This window comes from Arachis ipaensis, chromosome B7 (genome assembly GCF_059453495.1).
Source record: "Arachis ipaensis isolate K30076 ecotype BB chromosome B7, ASM5945349v1, whole genome shotgun sequence".
NCBI lineage: Eukaryota > Viridiplantae > Streptophyta > Magnoliopsida > Fabales > Fabaceae > Arachis > Arachis ipaensis.
The window spans coordinates 143,111,063-143,134,036 of NC_142442.1; the positions used below are offsets into that span (position 1 = coordinate 143,111,063).

The 22,974-nt window shown below is 27.9% G+C and overlaps 2 protein-coding genes and 1 pseudogene across 2 annotated transcripts; 2 read left to right on the forward strand and 1 right to left on the reverse strand.

The window, feature by feature from the left end:
- Positions 1-9,307: 9,307 nt before the first annotated feature.
- Positions 9,308-12,191, forward strand: LOC107607965 (agamous-like MADS-box protein AGL66; annotated as a pseudogene).
- A 3,804-nt stretch (positions 12,192-15,995) lies between these two features.
- Positions 15,996-19,118, forward strand: LOC107608590 (agamous-like MADS-box protein AGL104). Its single transcript, XM_088492497.1, has 11 exons — positions 15,996-16,180; positions 16,309-16,362; positions 16,471-16,486; positions 16,598-16,656; positions 16,832-16,859; positions 16,962-17,023; positions 17,801-17,900; positions 17,995-18,039; positions 18,219-18,358; positions 18,539-18,726; positions 18,831-19,118. The coding sequence occupies exons 1-11, from the start codon at positions 15,996-15,998 to the stop codon at positions 18,944-18,946; spliced, it is 993 nt and encodes a 330-aa protein (XP_088348623.1). The 3' UTR covers positions 18,947-19,118.
- A 161-nt stretch (positions 19,119-19,279) lies between these two features.
- On the reverse strand, positions 19,280-21,608 carry LOC107606384 (putative cyclin-A3-1). Its single transcript, XM_016308450.3, has 8 exons — positions 21,070-21,608; positions 20,733-20,965; positions 20,574-20,649; positions 20,391-20,467; positions 20,103-20,286; positions 19,876-20,010; positions 19,682-19,781; positions 19,280-19,500 (listed from the first exon to the last, which is right to left on the reverse strand). Exons 1-7 carry the CDS (start codon positions 21,538-21,540, stop codon positions 19,692-19,694), a joined length of 1,266 nt encoding a protein of 421 aa, XP_016163936.1. The 5' UTR covers positions 21,541-21,608; the 3' UTR covers positions 19,280-19,500; positions 19,682-19,691.
- Between the last annotated feature and the right edge of the window lie 1,366 nt (positions 21,609-22,974).

Here is a 22,974-nt window from a genome sequence, read left to right on the forward strand (position 1 = left end):
TTAACATTAATGCTACGGTGATAATGATAATTAGTTGATTGGGCCGTTTTTGGTAGTATTAATTATTTGTACCGTTTTTTGATTGGGGGGTTTAAATTTCAACTCTCTATTTGAATCCACCCAGACTATGATTTTTGGAAGGAAGACGTAGTTTTATGCCAAACAATATATGTTTTGGGTCAGGAAAAGATAATAATTATATTTATAGTTAAAAAATGAAAACAATATTAATGAGAAGAATAATATTAAAATAAAATGTGAAAAAAAAAAAAAAAAAACACTTGTTACTTGTTAGTGTTTGAAACAATGTTGTGAAGATTGAAGAGATAGTTTAGCGTTCTAAGCTTTAGGGTACCTTCTGTATCTCTTTTAGCCAGTGAAATCCAAAGACAATTAGCCGTCTTTATATATATATTTTGCATTAATTTGTATTAATAACATTTATATGTACCAAAATAATTAGAAAAGATATTTATAATAAAAAATTTAATCTATCCTTTAAAAACACACTCTGATTTGAATTTATTAAATTTGATTTAAATTTATTAAATTATTCATAAATTCTTAAAGTCTATGTACCAAAATTTTATTTAACTGATGTTGGTTTAAAATTTTTTAAAGTTGATCTTAATTTGTATCTAACTTAATAAAAAATAAAAAATTCTTCTTCGGACATATTTAAAAACGCCTAAATATCATCAGGTATCTGCGTGTGATGCTACGTATGCCATGCATCGTGCAACAGCGTACTCCATGCCACTTCTTGACCAGAGAAAAAAGTTTTCAAATATTTTTATTTTAAATTTTATAAAATAACATAAAAATAATAAAATGATAAAATTATATTTTTCATTAATTTTATGTTTTTAATAAAATTTTTAAAATAAAAAATATTTTTATAAAATCAAACTAAATTACAAATCCTAATTCCTAAACCTTACGCCCTAAATCCTAAATCCTAAATTCTCAAAAACATATCATAAATTCTAACTCCAAATTCAAAATGCATCAATCCTAACTTAATCATAAACCATAAACCCTAAATTACAAATTCTAAACACTCAATCAATGAATCAATAATAATAATAATAATAATAATATCGTATTATATTTATATATATTATATATTATATTTATTTATTTATTCATTGGGTATATTTTTTACTGAATATATAATACTATATTTATTTCTAATTTTTAAATGAATTAATGAAACATCTTTTGCTAGACACTTAGGCAGTCATTATTTTAGTTTTTAAATTTTTTGTCGAAAATTAGAAAGAGTTACAAATCTAAAAATGTTCTTTCTCCATCATCAGAATAGCTATATAGCTTAAAATGTATGTGCTTTCTTCTTTTATTGTTATTATTATTATTGTTATTTTTTATAGAAGATGCTTTTTTCTTTATTATTTTTTTTTTAGACATCTTTATTTTTCAGACATCTTTAATTTAAAAATAATAATAATATACTTATTTTTTAATTTAAAATCTTAGTTTATCGAAATTAAATAAAATTATTAATTTAAATTACATCCATTTCAATTTTAATTTAAATTTTCTAAAAATATAAATTACTTAAATAAAGTTACATTAATTAAAAAATAAAAACAAAAATAATTATTACCCATCCCACCAAGGACGAACATACGGTGAGCGAGTGGAGGCCTCGGCCCCAATTTTTTTAAAAAAAGATTAATAGTAATAAGTTATTAAGTATGATTTAATTTTTTAAAAAATTTATTTAATATTTAGTCTAATATAAATAAAAATTCAGTCTAACCTAAATATTAATGATTTCTAATATCTAAAAAGTAAGTAATAATGTTAAAAAAATTTGAAAAGATATTATTACTAATATTTTTTAATTAAATAAAATTCTTCTAATCCCATAAAGTGGATTTTTTTTCTTCTTGTGAGCGTCCTTCTTGATTCATTTGGTATTAATTCTCTTTGTTTCAACTACTAAAATTGAGAAATCTTTTTCATCTATGAATATTGTGAAAAATAACTCAAAAACAAAATAAAAGATGAATTTTTTGCTATTTGTCTTTTAATTATATTGAAAAGAAAATTGCTGAAAAATTTGACACAAATTCTATTATCGATGAATTTTATGATACGAAGAATCGACTACTTCGTTAATAAAAAAATACATACATATTTTTTGTACTTTAAAATATATTCTCTATCGGTATATTTTTGTAATACATTTTATATTATATAATTTTTTACATAATTTTTTAATGTTATATATGTTATTGGCCCATGATAATATTTTTGGATCCGTCCCTGCATCCCACCCAACCTAATTCATTGGCTTCACCATAATTTTTAGACTACATTTGAAGGAGAAATTGAAATTGAGATAAGTTTATGTGATATATTTTACTTAGTTTAAAATAAATATAAATATAAAATGAGAATGCTTGTTAAAATATTTTTAGTTATTAAAAAAATATTATTAAAAGTTTAATTTTTTCTTAAAAATTTAGTTTTTGTGTGTCAATTTTTTAAAAGTATTAAAATGATTAAAATTTTGTGTCTCAATTAAAATTTTAATTTTAATCTCTAATCACTAAATATAATATTAAATTTAATCTCTCAAGTCCCAATTCCAATCCCAATCTCTATCAATATACTTTTAATAGTACTCATGTCAATGCTTAGGTTACTCCCAATGTTAGTTTTTTTTTTCTCTTCTGTCTCCTAAGTCCTTCCACGTCTCTACTATATATAAAAAAAAAGAAACAAATTCCTTTTCCCATATTACATGGTCCAATTAATTATGTTCAATATCAACATGCTAATTTTCTCTCTATCAAACTGAATATTTTCAAAAACAAAATCTGTTCCTCCCCCATTAGGCCCTACATAATACAAAAAAAAAAAAAAAACCCTTAAGAAATTCCAAGCTCACCCTTACAACCAAAAATAACCATGATTCAGTAAAAAATCCAATTCAAAAACATAACTATCATTAATAATTTAAAAAAATTATCCCGTATACCTTTTTAAATGAGTGGAATATTGTATGTCTTATACGAATAAGTTGTCAATGATATATTTATTTTATAGTAAATGATAAAAAGATTAAAATAACCCTGCTTTTATGGATATATTCTCACAAATAACCAGCTAAAAACTGAGTTTAGAGTTGTTGGACATAAACTATTTTTTTGGCTTGGTAGTTTGTAGGTGTAAGTTTGGTAGTGGTGTGGTGTCAGAGGAGAGATTGACGAAGAGCCGAGAAGAGAATTTTGTGTTAGTTATCCCAACAATGTTTTTTGAGAAAAAAATTTTATTGAATAATTTATTGGAATAATTTTTGGATTTTTTTATTTTAATATTGGAGAATGAATGAAGTTTTACGTTAATGTTACAAAAAATAGGATTTTATAGTATTTTAGAAACACAATTCTATGTAAGCACAATACACAAAATACGTATTACACTGATAATACACCGTCTGTGTATTTATAATACACAGTTTATGTATTATAATTTAATATTAAAATAATATAATTCATAATTTATATATTATAATTTAATATTAAAATAATGTAATATGTATTTTGTGTGTTGTCTGTATAAATTAAAAAAAAAATCTAATTTGACAATTCATCCTCTACAAATTTCATCGCCTCTATAATTTTACAAAAAATCATAACTTCTAATTTCAAAGATTACATCTATTCTTATCTAATATCTAAAAAAATTAACCACAATTTTACTTTTTGTTTATCATTTTCAGAATTTTTAATTTATAATAAGAATATTATTGTTTTTTTTCAGCTATACGTAATAAAGGACAATATTAAACAAGTTTTTATTTTTTTTCATGAAAATTAAACTCTAGTATAGCATGCATGTGAACATTGGTTATCATTATAGTGATTGGTTGCTGCCTTTATTTGTATGCTTAGCATCTCTTCTTAATGTTAGCCGAACTTAAAAAATATTTAATTGTGATTATAAATTTTTTTTTATTTTATGATTTTTTATCATCTATTTATGAACCTTTTATATTTATTTATTTGGGCATAAATATTTTTTTAATATATATATATATATAACCTAAAAAAATTAATTAATGACTTAACATATTATATATTTTTAATAAATATTTTTTTATTAATAATATTAACTATTCAAAATTTATTAATTATTTTTTATGAATTTTTATTGCTTGTCCGTTGTTAATTTTTATACTATTACTTAACAATTTTCGCTTATGAAACTATTAACTACCTAATATTATGGTTTAGTTAATAAGAATAATGACATTAATATTTTTTTTCAAGTCTTGTTATTAATTATAATTATAAAAGAGGCATAAATAAATTTATTAGGAGTGGCAAACAGGCCGAAACTCATCGGACCGACTCGCGTAACTCGGAAAAAAAAAACGGGTCGGACTAAAAATTAAAGTCCTCTATAATAAAACACTCACTGAACCCACACTTCCTAATTCACGAATGGTGCAGGCAGGACGGACTTTTGGCTTTAAGATGATAATTGAATTTGGAATGTTACTTTTGTGCTTGTATTTGGAATGTTTGTTCATTTTACTTTGAGTTATAATTTACATTATGTTTAATTGATTAGAGAATTGGACAATGTTTAATTATATATTTTAGACAATACTTGTTTTGCTTTAAACAATGATGATTTTATTATTTTATTTTAAAAAACTTGGTTGATCATTATGTTGATTAGATATTTAAAATTATAAATACTTTAGTATTTGTGAATTTAAAATTATAATTTTTTATATCTTTAGAAATTATAAATTTATTGAAATACTCATGAAATTATATATTTTTTATATTTTATGGTTTAATAATTTTTTAAAAAGAAAAAAAGAATTAATGGGTTTAACCCACCAAACTGCTATTAGGTAAAACGGTATAGAAATTTAGGACCATCTCAATAAACGAGACGGAATGACTAGCTCCCCAAATAACGAGCTTTTGGTAGGACAGAATGGGGTGGGATGGTGCTTACTTGAATAATTATATTTAGATTATAATAATATTAAAGTCAAATTATTTTATTATTTTATGCCTTCAAAAAATTCATAAGACTGACATAAAAATCTAACAAATTATATATTTTACTAATAATGTACACCAATAGTTGATCTTCTAATATTTAAAATAGTAAAATATTTAAATATGTATGTTATTTTTTAAAAATATTAAAAAGATACAAATTTAAAATTAACTTTAAATATAAAAATGTATATTAAAAATAGTTTATAAATAAATTATTTTATAATTAATTTTGTAATCATAAAAATATTTATTTTCAAAGAAGAGTGATAGAAATTTTTTTATTATAGAAAAAATTAAATCACTTTTTTAATACCATGATTTGCCATTTATTCATCTTAGTGATATAACCGTTAACCTTTATTGACATGGAAATATAGTCTTCTCATTTAGTCATGTTTATGATATGTTATCATATTATTTTTAATGGTAAATTTTTACCGTTATTAAAAATAATTATTCATTCTTTTTTTAAAATATTGATATCTAAAATTAAAAAATTAAACAAATAATTTATTATCATACACTCAATTATAGTTTACAATTAAATACTATTTAAATTTATAAATATAAATGTTAAAATTTGTAATTGGATGCTTTGATTTATATCCAATTAATTAGAATTCAAATGATTTTCGTTTAATCATTGATTTCTTCTAGTTTAATCTTTTTTTCTGATACCAACTAAATTTAATGTAATATAATTTTAATTTGTGAATTTATGAGTTGATTCATTTAAGAAACAAAGGAAGATGTTAGAAGGGATAGAGGAAAATTGATGTATATGAAATGAAAACAATTTTTTTAATAATGATGATGATATGTTTAGTTAACCCCAAAAAAACGGCTTCGCTTAAAGATTATGTGTTCACACATCTATCTTTTATCGGACATGGATCATGGATAAAAGCGACATTGTGTGAGTGTATATATTTGTCAATTATAAACTTTATTGTAAATTCACCCTGAACTTTTTCGTTTTTATGTACACTCAAAGTAGTTTATTAAGATTCAGACCGTTCACATTAAATTATGTTATATTTCTATGGTCAAAATGAGAAGAACACAACATTCCGTTACGTATATTGTCATACCAGAACAGTTTCTAATAATTTAATATAAACTTATGACCTATGTGATTATCCCAACTCACCTAAATCTCTCTGATTCTCTCTGCAACCACTGTAAGGAAACAGCTTTTATCTGCGCCTGTACTCCCAACATCAATACGCGTCTACTAAATGATGCCGTCAGCTCAATTTATCATCTGTTAAAATATAAAAGGCTTCAGCATAGTAGCAACGACCATATTTTAAAATAGGCTTCATTCTTAGTTTCAAAAGTTGCTGGTAACATTAACTAATACTACTAATTTTTATTGTCTTTCTATCTAGCATATGCAGAAGATGATTAATAAATTGAAAGGTGACGCGGAACAAATATGCCAAGTCCCTAGGTATTTTTTTTTTCATACCACTCTTAGTTGAAAATATCTGACTTTATTAGAGGATGATGACACCATTACTTAGTCCTCAAAAAATACACAAATATCTGACTTTATCTTTTGACATGAAAACAATTTTTGTTCCCTTAGTGAATATTAATCTACGAGTATATAAACATCCATAATTTTTACGTTGATTAATGGTTAGTTCCTTTTCATTTTTGTGGTGTCATCTTGTCTAACTGGCATGATACTAATTGGTCTGATACTGATAAAATCTCAATTTAAGTTTCTTCCATTGCCATCACCAAATAAATTAGTCTAACTGGCCTGATACTAACTGACCTGATACTGACAAACAAAATCTCAGTTTAAGTTTCTTCCATTGCCATCACTAAATAAATTTTAGATGAAGATGATGTTCATTTTGGGATCCTCATCTTCTGAATATGAAAAACAACACAGATTTTGGGGGTGAGTATTAATTTATGAGCATATAAACCGCCATAGTTTTATGTTTGTTAGTTCCTTCTCTTCTCTGGCGTCACCTTGTTTAATTGGTCTGATAAAGACAAAATATCAGCCCATGTTTCTTCCTTTATCAATAGGTAACACATATGCTTAACTTTGTCAATTCAACATTCTCTCATTCATCGTAAAGAACTGTATACACATGGAGAGTGAAAGAACAAAGATGATAGATATGGGGAGAGTGAAGGTTTCCATTAAGAAGATTGAGAACATAACAAACAAGCAAATTACTCTAAGAGAAGGAATGCCCTCGTCAAGAAAGCTTATGAGCTTTCTGTTCTCTGTGATGTTGATATTGCTCTCATGACATTCTCCCCTTCTAATAGACTCGCTCTCTTCTCTTCTAGCACAAGGTTCAATTACTATACACTACAAACATTTATTCATTTTTATGGAGTTATTATTAAGCACTCTGAGAGTACAATAAAATGATTTACTTTTTTTAATCATTTTATACCACATACGCTAAAGAACTTTATCATAAATACTCAACTTGTTATTTAATCAATACGTAGTGTAAGAACTATAATTTATACTCGAACTGCCTAATAATTTTTTATTTTTATGTAAACACATTAGATGTGTTATAATAGCACATGTTTTGAACCAAAATCAAACCAATCTTACTATATATTTACAGAGTGTTTTATTAATTTTTTCATGAAAAAAATATATTATAATAAATATCGAAATAATTTTGAAAAAATAAAAAATTGGTATAATTTTTTTCTTAATTGAAAGTAAATATATGTTTGAATATATTTTATTTTAGTGAATAAATTTTTATTTAAATGTTATTAATTATAAAATTTTTTATCTATTTTATGGTTTAGTATATTTATGATAATTTTCTTCTCAAATACTTTAGAGTTATAATTCAAGATTTAGGGTGAAAAATTTATAATTTAAGATCTAAAATTTGAGATAAATAAAATAAAATTAAAAAAACTAATGTTGGCAGGTTGGTTATCTAACATTATTAATTTTATTATTAATGAAAATCTTAAAAAATATCAAATGCTATTAATAAAATTTTTATTTTCTCTATGGATAAAAAAAAATTAATCCTAACAATTATATTTAAAAAAAATTAAAGAAAAAAGTAAAAATTAAATAAATAATATAGAGATAAAATCATTTATTTTGTAGATTAAATTAGAATTTTTTTATTTTATTATTAATTACTAAATTCTCTTATTCATCTTCAATCTCATCAATAATGTGACAAGGCTCGAACTCAAAACCTCTAAAAAAAGGAGAGATTACATCATTTGAGTTATAGTTTAGTGGCATTTATATATATACTTTACTATAATGAAGGTGGAATAACATTTTTCGCTATCTAGATTCGAGTCCGTATTTATTTATTTTTATTTAAAGTAGTACGTTCATCATACAAAAAATCTAATAAAACAACTTAATTTTAATTCATGTCACAAATTAATTAAATTGGATTGGTTTAATTGTTAGCTAAGATCGTATTGGAGATTTGTCTTGTGCATGAGGATAGATTAATTTTTTAGCTCATCCATCAAAAGATACCGTGAAAAAACCAAAACAAATTCCACATACCCAAAACCAGGCGAACCTTTTAACTTCTAGATGGTAGCATCGCCTAATTAAGTTTAAGAATAGATATTAAATCAATAAAAATAGATCAATGCTAGTGCTATTTGCTAATGATCTTTTCAGCTGGGGCATTACTCACTATTATTGCCATCACTAAACAAGTTTTAGACAAAAATGATGTTCACTTGGATCTACTATATCTTCTGACATGAAAACATCACAAATTTCAAAAGTAAATATTAATATATGAGCATATAAACAACCACACTTTTTATGTTGGTTAATAGTTAGTTCCATCCCTACTCTGTGGCATCACCTTATCTAACTGGTCTGATAAGACAAAATTTCTGTTTAAATTTCTCACATTGCCATCATCAAACAAGTTTTAGATGAAGATAATGTTTACTCTAGGATCTGCATCTTCTGACTCTGAAAACAACACCGGACTGAATGTTAATTTATGAGCATATAAACCGTCATAGTTTTATGTTGGTTAGTTCCTTCCATTCTCTATGGCGTCATCTTGTTTAATTGGTTTGATAAAGATAAAATCTCAGCCCATGTTTCTTCATCAATAGGTAACGTTCCCTGATTCATCGTAAACAGTTTTATAGGTAACACATATGCTTAACTTCATCAATTCAACATTCTCTGATTCATCGTAAACAGCTTTATACACTTACAGAGTGAAAGCATAAAGGTCATAGATATGGGAAGAGTGAAGGTTCCCACTAAGAAGATTAAGAACATAACAAACAGGCAAATTACATTCTCTAAAAGGAGGAATGGTCTCATCAAGACAGCTTACGAGCTTTCTGTTCTCTGTGATGTTGATGTTGCTCTCATCACCTTCTCCCCTTCTGACAGTCCAGCTCTCTTCTTTTCCAGCACAAGGTTTAATTCCTCTACACTACAAACATTTATTCATTTTTATGGAGTTATTATAATAGCAGATGAATGACTCGCTTCCCTTTTCTTTGTTTTGGTGATACTATCCTTTTCTTTTAATATATGTTTTAAAGCTTTGATGAAATTCTAGAGCCATATATTAATCTTCCACCACAAGAACGCCAAAAGTAAGATTTCTTATTAAAATTATATGGTGAGATTTGATTTGATTTTATTCTTAGTTTTTGAACTAATTTTTTCTTCTGTGGACTGTGGTGTTTGACACCTTCACATCTCTTAAAGGATATATAACCAAGAGGTAATAATATAGGCTTGTATGGCAATATTTTGAAATAAGCTTCATTCTTAGCTTCAGTTGCTGGTAACATTAACTAATACTACTAATTTTCATTGTCTTTCTATCTAGAACATGCAAGGATGATTAATAAATTGAAAATTGAAGCGGAACAAATATGCCACGTCCCTAGATATTTTTTTTCTATACAACTCTTGATTGAAAATATTTAACTTTATTAGAAGATGATCACACCATTACTTAGTCCTCAAAAAATACACAAATAATTGAGTTATAGTCTCATATTCCAATAGCTGAACCTGACCACAACCTTGTTTGGTTTTGAATATATTCAGTCTTGCAATGTAGTCCGGTTAATTCAGATTTCCAGCTTGAGGTATTCATCAATGAAAATTTCATCTTATATGAAAAAATTATCATCAACTTCAACTAATATCATGTTAATTAGATTGATCATTCTGTGTCATGTGTTATTCAAAAAATTCAAGAAGAATTAATTATTTGCAAGTCTCAGTTAGAAGAAATGGAGAAACGGTTAAGGTGAGTGTCTCACAGTTTGTATTTGGAATCTCAAACTTACGTTTAATTTTTTTTTGAAAGTTTTACTTTTTTTTTTACTATTTTTGTTCTAAGATTGAGTACCGAGTTCCTTTTCTTTAGTTAGACTATTAATTAAAAAAATATTTCTTATTACCAATTTTGCCATTTATTATTTATACGATAAATTTTTTTTTATAATTTTTTCACTAATACTCTCTTTTATGTATGTTATTATTTTCTATGGAGTTCTTATTATTATTTGTTTATATGAATTTTTTTACTGCTTTTATTAATTTTTTTTTATGGAATTTTTTTGTTTTGTGATTCTATTAATCCTATTAAAAATATTAAATTAAATAAAAAATGTAGCATAAAAGTATTATTAGAATCATAAACAGTAAAAAATTATAGTTTAAAGAGTATTAAAGAAGACTAGAAATACGCTAGAGAATACTAAGAGTATTATAAAAAGAATATTAGAATTTATTTAAATATCTAAAATAAAATAAAAAAATAATATAAAATAATATTTAAATTCATATTATTTTCAATAATTTTTAATCTAATATTAAGTAATATAATCTAAATAATATTTAGTTTATTACCATCTATTTTATACAGAAGTTGTCAAATATAAACCCTTTAATACTAACTCACCTTCGATCAAAATCAATTGTGTAAAATAATATTACCATCTATGCTTGCTTACAATCAATTATGTCGGTTAAGAAAAGAAATAAAGCATAGCATGGCCACCATTGAATTGGTTCTCACAAATTTTTCAGGATATTTGAAGGTGATCCATGTGAGATCACTACACTTTGTGAGGCTGAATATCGCCAGCATATTCTTCAGCAAACTCTAAAACAAGTGCAGTTAAGAAAGGCAAGATAATAATATACTCATAAGTTCAGGAAGTTAATGGTATGCATTAACAAAGCTTAAATGAAAATACACTTCACAGTCTTGTTTTGAACAGTGTGTCTTGGAGGAAGAGTTTAATTTTAGTGTATCTAATCAACAGGTATGTGAAGGTTAAGTTTTTCTCATCACCTCCATGAATTTGTTTACATATATATTTTCCATTATCAAATATATATTGGATTGGACACATTTATTTCAAAAAAAAAAAAAAAATACAACAAAATATAGAATTTGATGAGAATAGAACTTTTGCATAGAATGCCAGATTAAGATTATTATTTTTATATCAGGTGGTTCTTGCAAACACGGTAGATGTAGATGGATTATTTGTTGGCGGGACATCAAATAATTCAGTAGAGTGGCTCCCAGAGGAAGATCCAAATGTTGATATTCTCAACTTTGTAGATGCCTATACTCCTGCTCCTCTTTGGTAACATTTTAATTTAAGAGTAATAAACTATACATTATTTTTGTGTACAATTCTTTTGTGTACAATATTCTGTGTTCTCTTCAGGGATCAACAATCACATAGTGCTGTTGTTGACATGTTAAGCACAAGTTCTACCCTTGTGCCTTCTACAAACACCTTTCAACTTCAAATGAATCCAGAGAATAATAGTTCAGAAGTCTGCACACTCTCTCCTGAGTTTGGACAAGTTATAGATATCAATGGTTCCTCTTGGGAGCAATTCCATGATTTAGGTACTAATTACTAGCTATTTGTGTGATTAGATTAATAGATTATCACTTTAAGGAGAAGCATAGGTTTGAATTTGATCTTTGGAGCAATTTTGATTTGGTGACAGGGAATGGATCTTTGTCAATAGCAGAGGCAAGGGAGCAAGAACAACTAATTGAACAATATCTGTCTCAGTTTCCTTCTTCAGACATCTTAATATCCAATCAACATCATAAAACATTATGAGTGCCATCTTAATTTACTTTGCTTCTAGAAAATAAAACATCTTAGTGTTACTTTTTTTGTTTTTCTGGATGGGACAAATTAGTTTTTTATTTGCTAGTCTATTATATATACAGGTCTCTTTTATAATTGATGTCAGTTTCTACTTTTCTAGCTTCAACTTTCAAATACACCTTTTATAATCACATGCTAATTAATCAAAAGTGTGAAATTGAAAAGAGTTTCTGCTTATATATTAGGAGAAGCATTTATAAATTATAAGAAAACTATGCCTGTATATAAATATAAAATTTAATTTTGATACATTGTACAAATAAAAAATAACTTTAATAAAAAATAGCTATTTTTTTATTAACGATATGAATAATCATCCAAAATAACAAATATAATTACACAATTGTATAAAATATTTTATACTGTTAATATATTAAAATTAAATTTATAAATATAATAAAATACTAAGCAGTATACTATACCATACTATAATTTTTAAAGGCCGTCTGCTTCATACTGAGACAAATTTGAAGACATGACTGTTCACACTTCAAAGTTATTCGCATTAAACATTAAGAATGACAATTTCCTATGTACTTGATAACCGATTCTGAAAATAATTACTATATAACAAACTGGTTTATTATGGTTTCTGCTTTTTAAGAATAGAAAGATTAAATCAATAAAAATGGATCAATGCTAGTGCTAATTGCTAATGATCTTTTCAGCTAGCGCATTACTTACTATAATTGCCATCACTAAGCAAGTTTTAGACAAAAATGATGTTCACTTGGATCTTTATCTTCTAACATGAAAACAACACAAATTTCATAAGTGAATATTAATATACGAGCAGATAAACAACCACAATTTTTACGTTGGTTAATAGTTAGTTCCATCCCTTCTCTGTTGCGTCACCTTATCTAACTGGTATGATAAGACAAAATCTCAGTTTAAGTTTCTCGCATTGCCATCATCAAACAAGTTTTAGATGAAGATGATGTTCACTCTGGAATCTTCATCTTCTGAATATTGATACTGATACTGATACTGATATTGATACTGCTCATGATTAAATCAATAAAAATGGATCAATTCTAGTGCTAATTGCTAATGATTTTTTCAGCTGGCGTATTACTCATTATCATTTCCACCACCAAACAAGTTTTAGAAGAATATGATGTTCACTTGGATCTTTATCTTCTGACATGAAAACAACACAAATTTCAAAGTGAATATTAATCTACGAGCATATAAACAACCACAATTCTTACATTGATTAATGGTTAGTTCTTTTCCATCTTTGTGGTGTCACCTTATCTAACTGGCCTGATACTGATAAAATCTCAGTTTAAATTTCTTCCATTGCCATCATTAAATAAATTTTAGATGAAGATGATGTTCATTTTGGGATCCTCATCTTAATATGAAAACAACACAGATTCCGGAGGTGAGTATTAATTTATGAGCATATAAACCGCCATAGTTTTATGTTTGTTAGTTCCTTCTCTTCTCTGGCGTCACCTTATTTAATTGGTCTGATAAAAATAAAATCTCAGCCCATGTTTCTTCTTTTTTTCTTGCATACTTTTTTCAACTATCGCCGCCTAATAGGTAACACATATGCTTAACTTTGTCAATTCAACATTCTCTCATTCATAGTAAACAACTTTATACACATAGAGAGTGAAAGAATAAAGGTAATAGATATAGGGAGAGTGAATGTTCCCATCAAGAAGATTGAGAACATAACAAACAGGCAAATTACATTTTCTAAGAGGAGGAATGACCTCATCAAAAAAGCTTAAGAGCTTTCTGTTCTCTGTGATGTTGATGTTACTCTCATCACGTTTTTCCCACAGACTCGCTCTCTTCTCTTCCAGCACAAGGTTCAATTACTACACACTACAAATATTTATTCATTTTTATGGAGTTAATATTAAGTACTCTGAGAGTACAATAAAATGATTTACTTCTTTTTTAATCATTTTATACTACATATGCTAAAGAATTTTATCATAAATATTCAATTTGTTATTTAATCAATACGTAGTGTAAGAGCTATAATTTATACTGCCTAATAATTTTTTATTTTTATGTGAAGTACATTAGATGTGTTATAATAGCACATATTTTGAATCAAAATCAAACTAATCTTACTATATATTTACAGAGTGTTTTATTAATTTTTTAATGAAAAAAATATTCTATAATAAATATCGAAATAATTTTGAGAAAATAAAAAATTGGTATAATTTTTTTTCTTAATTGAAAGTAAATATATGTTTGAATATATTTTATTTTTGTGAATAAATATTTATTTAAATATTATTAATTATAAATTTTTTTATTTATTTTATGGTTTAGTATATTTATGATAATTTTCTTTTCAAATACTTTAGAGTTATAATTCAAGATTTAGGGTGAAAAATTTATAATTTAAGATCTAAAATTTGAAATAAATAAAATAAAATTAAAAAAAAAACTAATGTTGGCAGGTTGATTATCTAACATTAATAATTTTATTATTAATGAAAATCTTAAAAAATATCAAATGCTATTAATAAAATTCTTATTGTCTCTATAGATAAAAAAAAATTAATCCTAACAATTATATTTAAAAAAATGAAAGAAAAAAGTATAAATTAAATAAATAATATAGAGATAAAATCATTTATTTTGTAGATTAAATTAGAATTTTTTTATTTTATTATTAATTACTAAATTCTCTTACTCATCATCAATCTCATCAATAATGTGACAAGGCTCGAATTCAAAACCTCTAAAAAAAAGGAGAAATTACATCATTTAAGTTATAGTTTAGTAGCAATTATATATATATATATATATATATATATATATATACTTTACTATAAAATGAAGGTGGAATAACATTTTTCGCTATCAAAATTCGAATCTGTATTTATTTATTTTTATTTAAAGTAGTACGTTCATCATACAAAAATTTAATAAAATAACTTAATTTTAATTCATGTCACAAATTAATTAAATTGGGTTGGTTTAATTGTTAGCTATTAGTTCGTATTGGAGATTTGTCTTGTGCATGAGGATAGATTAATTTTTAGCTCATCAAATCAAAGGATACCGTAAAAAAACCAAAACAAATTCCACATACTCAAAACCAGGCAAACTTTTTAACTTCTAGATGGTAGCATCGCCTAATTAAGTTTAAGAATAGATATTAAATCAATAAAAATAGATCAATGCTAGTGTTATTTGCTAATGATCTTTTCAGCTGGCGCATTACTCACTATTATTGCCATCACTAAGCAAGTTTTAGAAAAAAATGATGTTCACTTAGATCTATATCTTCTTATATGAAAACATAACAAATTTGAGAAGTGAATATTAATATAGGAGCATATAAACAACTACACTTTTTATGTTAGTTAATAGTTAGTTCCATCCCTACTCTGTGGCGTCACCTTATCTAACTGGTCTGATAAGACAAAATTTCTGTTTAAGTTTCTCCCATTGCCATCATCAAATAAGTTTTAGATGAAGATAATGTTTATTCTAGGATCTTCATCTTTTGAATATGAAAACAGAGCATATAAACCGCCATACTTTTACGTTGGTTAGTTCCTTCCATTCTCTATGGCGTCATCTTGTTTAATTGGTTTGATAGAGATAAAATTTCAGCCCATGTTTCTTCATCAATAGGTAACATTCTCTGATTCATCGTAAACAGCTTTATAGGTAACACATGCTTAACTTCATCAATTCAACATTCTCTGATTCATCGTAAACAGCTTTATACACTTACAGAGTAAAAGAATAAAGGTGATAGATATGGGGAGAGTGAAGCTTCCCATTAAGAAGATTGAGAACATAACAAATAGGCAAATTACATTCTCTAAAAGGAGAAATAGTCTCATCAAGAAAGCTTACGAGCTTTCTGTTCTCTGTGATGTTGATGTTGCTCTCATCACGTTCTCTCCTTCTGGCAGACCAGCTCTCTTCTCTTCCAGCACAAGGTTTAATTTTTCCACACTACAAACATTCATTCATTTTTATGGAGTTATTATAATAGCACATGAATGACTCAGTTCCCTTTTCTTTGTTTTGGTGATACTACCTTTTTCTTTTAATATATGTTTTAAAGCTTTGATGAAATTCTAGAGCGATATATTAATCTTCCACCACAAGAACACCAAAAGTAAGATTTCTTGTTAAAATTATATAATGAGATTTGATTTTATTTTATTCTTAATTTTTCTACTAATTTTTTCTTCTGTGGTGTTTGACACCTTCGCATCTCTTAAAGGATCTATAACCAAAAGGTAATAATATAGTCTTATATGGCAATATTTTGAAATAAGCTTCAATCTTAGCTTCAAAAGTTGCTGGTAGCATTAACTAGTATTACTAATTTTCATTGTCTTTCTATCTAGAACATGAGAAGGATTAATCAATTGAAAATTGAAGCAGAACAAATATGCCAAGTCCCTAGGTATTTTTTTCTATACAACTCTTGATTGAAAATATTTAACTTTATTAGAGGATGATCACACCATTACATAGTCCTCAAAAAATACACAAATAATTGAGTTATAGTCTCATATTCCAATAGCTGAATCTGACTACAACCTTATTTGGTTTTGAATATATTCGGTCTTGCGATGTAGCCCGGTTAATTCAGATTTCCAGCTTGAGGTATTCATCAATGAAAACTTTAACTTATATGAAAAAATTATCATCAACTTCAACTAATATCATGTTAATTAGACTGATCATTCTATGTTATGTGTTATTCAGAAAATTCAAAAAGAATTAATTATTTGCAAGTCTCAGTTAGAAAAAATGGAGAAACGGCTAAGGTGAGTGTCTCAGAGTTTATATTTGGAATCTCAAACTTCCGGTTTAATTTTTTATGGAAGTTTTACTTTTTTTTTCTATTTTTTTCTAAGACCCAGTACCGAGTTCATTTTCTTTAGTTAGACTATTAATTAAAAAAATATTTCTTATTACCAATTTTGCCATTTATTATTTATACGATGAATTTTTTTTATAATTTTTTCACCAATACTCTCTTTTATGTATGTTATTATTTTTTATGAAGTTCTTATTATTATTTCTTTATATGAGTTTTCTTACTGTTTTTATTATTTCTTTTTTTATGAAATTTTTTTGTTTTGTAATTCTATTAATCCTATTAGAAATATTAAATTAAATAAAAAATGTAGCATAAAAGTATTATTAGAATCGTAAACAATAAAAAATTATAGTTTAAACAGTATTAAAGAAGACTAAAAGTACGCTAGAGAATACTAAAAGTATTATAAAAAGAATATTAGAATTTATTTAAATATCTAAAATAAAATAATATAAAATAATATTTAAATTCATATTATTTTCAATAATTTTTAATCAAATATTGAGTAATATAATCTAAATAATATTTAGTTTATTACCATGAATTTTATACAGAAGTGGTCAAATATAAACCCATTAATACTAACTCACTTTCAATCAAAATCAATTTTGTAAAATAATATTACCATCTATGCTTGCTTACAATCAATTATTATGTCGGTTAAGAAAAGAAATAAAGCATAGCATGGCCACCATTAAATTGGTTCTCACAAATTTTTCAGGATATTTGAAGGTGATCCATGTGAGATCACTACACTTTGTGAGGCTGAATATCGTCAGCATATTCTTCAGCAAACTCTAGAGCAAGTGCAGTTAAGAAAGGTAAGATAATAATATACTCATAAGTTTAGGGTGTTAATGGTATGCATTAACAAAGCTTAAATGAAAATACACTTCACAGTCTTGTTTTGAACAGAGTGTCTTAGAAGAAGAGTTTAATTTTGGTGTATCTGATCAACAGGTATGTAAAGGTTAAGTTTTTCTCACCTCCATGAATTTGTTTACATATATATTTCCCATTTTCAAATATATATTGGATTGGCACATCTATTTAAAAAAAAAATACAACAAAATATAGAATTTGATGAGAATAGAACTTTTGCATAGGATTCCAGATTAAGATTATTATTTTTATATCAGGTGAATCTTGCAAACACGGTAGATGTAGATGGATTATTTGTTGGCGAGACATCAAATAATCCAGTAGAGTGGCTCCCACAGGAAGATCCAAATGTTAATATTCTCAACTTTGTTGATGCCTATGCTCCTGCTCTTCTTTGGTAACATTTAAATTTAAGAGTAATATTATATACATTATTTTTGTGTACAATTCTTTTGTATACCTTCTACTTTTAATATCAAAAGTGATTGATAAGAAATAAAAGATGAAAATTTTATATACTATTAAGAATAGTGCAAATATCATTTCTCATTTTTCCAATATTCTGTGCTCTGGTAAGGGGTCAACAATCACATAGTGCTGTTGTTGACATGTTAGGCACAAGTTCTACCCTTGTGCCTTCTACAAACACCCTTCAACTTCAAATGAATCCAGATAATAATAGTTTAGAAGTCTGCACACTATCTCCTGACTTTGGACAAGTTATAGATATCAATGGTTCCTCTTGGGAGCAACTCCATGATTTAGGTACTAATTACTAGCTATTTGTGTGATTAGATTAATAGATTATCACTTTAAAGAGAAGCATAGGTTTGAATTTGATCTTTGGAGCAATTTTGATTTGGTGGCAGGGAATGGATCTTTGTCAATAGCAGAGGCAAGGGAGCAAGAACAACTAATTGAACAATATCTGTCTCAATTTCCTTCTTCAGATATCTTAATATCCGATCAACATCATCAAATATGATGAATGCCATCTTAGTTTAATTTGCTTCTAGAAAATAAAACATCTTAGAGTTACTTCTTTTTTTTTTTCTGGATGAGACAAATTAGTTTTTGATTTGCTAGTCTGCTATACATACAAGTTAGTTTCTTTCATATCTGATGTCAGTTTCTAACTTTCTAGTTTCAACTTTCAAATACACCTTTTATAATCACATGCTAATTAATCAAAAGTATGAAAATAAAAACAGCTTCGGTTTTTATGTGCCTGTTATAACTGATTCTGAAAACAATTATTATATTACAAATTGGTTTATTATGGTTTCTGCTTTCTGGATAATGAAAAGGAATAGCTAAATTTGAGGCCTAATAAGAGATGCCAAATCATATCAATGAACAAAAAACGGTTTACAAAATTCCCATTTGTACAATGGTATATAATCATTAAAACAACTAGTAAAATCACCATAACTTTCACTTCTATGTCTAGGGTAATCTCAGAAGGATTTACATTCTTAACTCAAAAGGCTAACACTGTTATCATGTGTCCATATCCTTGATGATCATTAACACTATACCCTGCATCACAAAAAAACACATATAATTCAAGTTACCAAATACTGAATTTCAAATTTAGTTACACTCATAATAGTTAGTTATGTTAACTGCATTTGACATTATAATTGAAAATCAGCATTGAATGGACTTCACAATAAGCATTCAGCACGTAGTTAAAGTCATTAAAGTAATAGTCCCTTACCTATATAGCATTACTCATAAAAGTTTTCTTCATAAAAGTCATCTTCAAAGCTTGAATTCGGTATCTGAGGAGGGGAAGGAATATTTGCCACATACTTGAACTGTTACAACACAAAGGTCATTCAAGTTCAAATAATGAAAGGTAATAACAAAAAGGAATGCTAACATACAATGTAAAAACGCACACACACACACCTTATGCTGCTTGTATTTCTTCCTAATAGCTTGGAAGCATGCTCCCCTTCTTACCAAATACAAGTCATGTAAGATCAGAACACATTCTTTCAACTGAAGTGAATTGTATCCAGTGCGGTCATAAAGGGTTAAAGTCTGAAACAAGCAGAAAAAAAAAACATCATCATAAATGCCTTAAATCACAGGTTAAAATCTATAACAATAATAATATAATATTAAACGCATACCCAGGGGTTTGATTCAGGTGATATGATAAATCTAGCAAGAAATATAACAGCAGCAGCCACCAAAGAAGGCAAGAACTTCAAACATCCATATTCCAACAAGCTTAGTTCAGCAAGGTAATAACACAGAAACTCAAACTGCAACTTTTGACCCTTTTGACTCTCACAAGCAATCTCATTAAACCTCCTGCAATCCATAATTACAAAACTATTAATCAACTTCAATTCCAATTGGGATCTATAATATGTTACATTTGCAACAATAGAATAATAATTGGACAAAGTAATTACCTTAAAAAGGTCTTAATAGTTGGGCTACCCATTTCAAAATTCAAAGACTTCAGTATGTTAGCTTCCATTTCCACTACCTATAATGATATACCAATGGCACCCTAACTGAGTGGAAAATCCACCAAATACCAAAACAAAATTCAGTGTTACAAAAGCATTTACACGTGACTATGAAATATTTACCTCTGATTTCTTGTATGTGTTATCAGTGATAAAGCAGAACTCCTCCACATGAGGAGGATTAATTTCTTCATATTTCCTGAACATTAGACACAAATACAAATAACAACACTTTAAAACTGATTAACATCTAGCAAATGATTGAAGTTGGTGAAGCCTTACGCAGCAATGAGCATTGATGAAACACCGAGCAACTGAAGATAAGGCTTGGTGACACGATTCATGGAGAGATACCTATCAATGTAAGAAATTGAAAGATATAGTGTGTCAGAGAGAAGCTTGTATTCCTCTGCAACTTCCACTAACCAATCCACCAAAATCCCTCTCATGTTTGCAGTTACATCTTTCTGAATCCTCTCAAGATAATCAACTCTCGGTCTTCTATTCATCTCCAACTGAGAAAAAAACCAGCACTCATCAGAATCAATACAAGACCCACCCCAAAAACACCAACATGAAATGCTAAAAGGTGCAATTTTTCTTGAGACCCAGAATTTACCTCCATCTTCCGAAGGTACACATAGATATCAGAGGCAACAGGGTCAACATTGAGCTTGTCATCTTCATCATCAAGCACATTCTCTTTCTCCTTCTCCACCTTAACCTTCACAACCTTCATGTTCTTGTCGGTGACAGAAGCTTTCTTGGGCTTGGCATTGTTGAGGCATTTGTATTTTGGTTTCCGAGTATCCAAAATTTCAGTAGGAAAATTGGTAATGTCACCCAACACAACGCGCTTCCTCTTGAGGGGTTGAGTCTCAGTGAGGTTTGCGGTGATGGCCCTCCTCTTTGCGGCGGCACGAGTCTCCATCTCTGAAGGTGGCTCTCGTTGAAGAAAGGGGACAGAGAAAGCGAGAGGGTAATAAGGAGCAGAGAAGAGAGGAAGAGGGTGCCAAGTTTGAAGGGAGGGATATTGAAAGAGACAACTGGGATTTATAGCATAATAAGGATGAAGCATGAAGAGCGCCATTTGAGGGAAAATTTCAAAACAGAGAAAAACAGAGAAGATTAATGAAAATGAAAATAGTTTGAGAATTCAGAGTGCCGCTACTGGTAAAAAATGAAAATGGGTTGACGAAATTTTGAAAAAATGAAAATGAAATGTTGTGAACAGTGAAGCGTAATTTGTGTTTTCGTGTGGCGGGGGCGCCTTACTTTTTCGGATTATTAAATTAAGAAAATATGAGAAAACAATTAATTTTATAAATAATGTGTACAATAAACTTAAAAAAAACATTTTAAAAATTAAAAATTAAATTTTTAATTAATTATTTAATAATTATTTAAATTCAAATTTTGAAATTTAAAAAATTAGAATTAGTAGTTAAATTCATTCATACTATTTATGGTAACTATAATCTCATAATAACTACCAGATATCCTCTCTATCTCGTGCCATCGCACTCTCACCTTTGTCATTCCACTCCCTCCATGCTGACCGTGCCGCCACCGCCGGAGGAGACTGCTGACACCACCAAAGCCAACATTCGTGCACTTGTTCATCCGTAGCAGGGATGAATCCATCCGCAGCCACACCTGTGTCTCCCCTTTGCCGCGGCAACATCCGTCGGATGTGTCGTTGCTGCCACAACCACGCGCCAATTCTAGCCGGAGCGATGGTATCGGGATTTGTGACGGACTTGATCGGGATCCACTTGATCTTCAGCGCATTCGTGTTCGGATTGACGATTCCGAACGGAGGGGATTTCGTGTCTGGGTTGTTGTTACCGCTGTACTTCGCTTCGAGTGAGTTGAATACTGACTTGCCAAAGATACGTGGCGGGGAGGCCGGTGCATCAGATTCAAGATATTAAGAGGGCGAGTGCTTTGTTTCATGGTGTTGCGGATGTTTTCAGCCAACTTGGTTTTCTTGGATTTTGCTCCATTTACACCTTCAAGGTATATACATCAACGAACGAATTTAGATACTGAATGTTCAATTCACTAGGTATATAGATACTTATTTAAATTCTTAATTGGATGGTTATTTTGTCTGATTTAGCTTAAGTATATACAATTAACAAATGTTGAGTAGTCAGGTAACTTTGATGATGGTAGTCCATAAGTACCCAACTCAGATAACTTTCTGAGCTAGGATTTTGCCCCCGATGTGATATTCGCAGCAGCCTTCATGGAGTTCCTGAAGTACATAGTCTATGTCACCGGACTCTACACCTTTGAGGAGAGGCTGAGGTAGCCCTTGCTTGTATAATTGTCTTGCTATTGTGGTATACTTCGTGGCTTCCCGTTTAATTTGCTTTGCCTCTCTTGGGTTCTCGGGTAGGTTGCTGTTGTTGAGGTATTGGAGAATTGGGAAGGTACATGAGTGCTGGTTCGTTATGGTAAGGTTTACCAATGTCATGGTCACGATAGATGGAGCCCTGATGACTTCTTGGATCAGCGA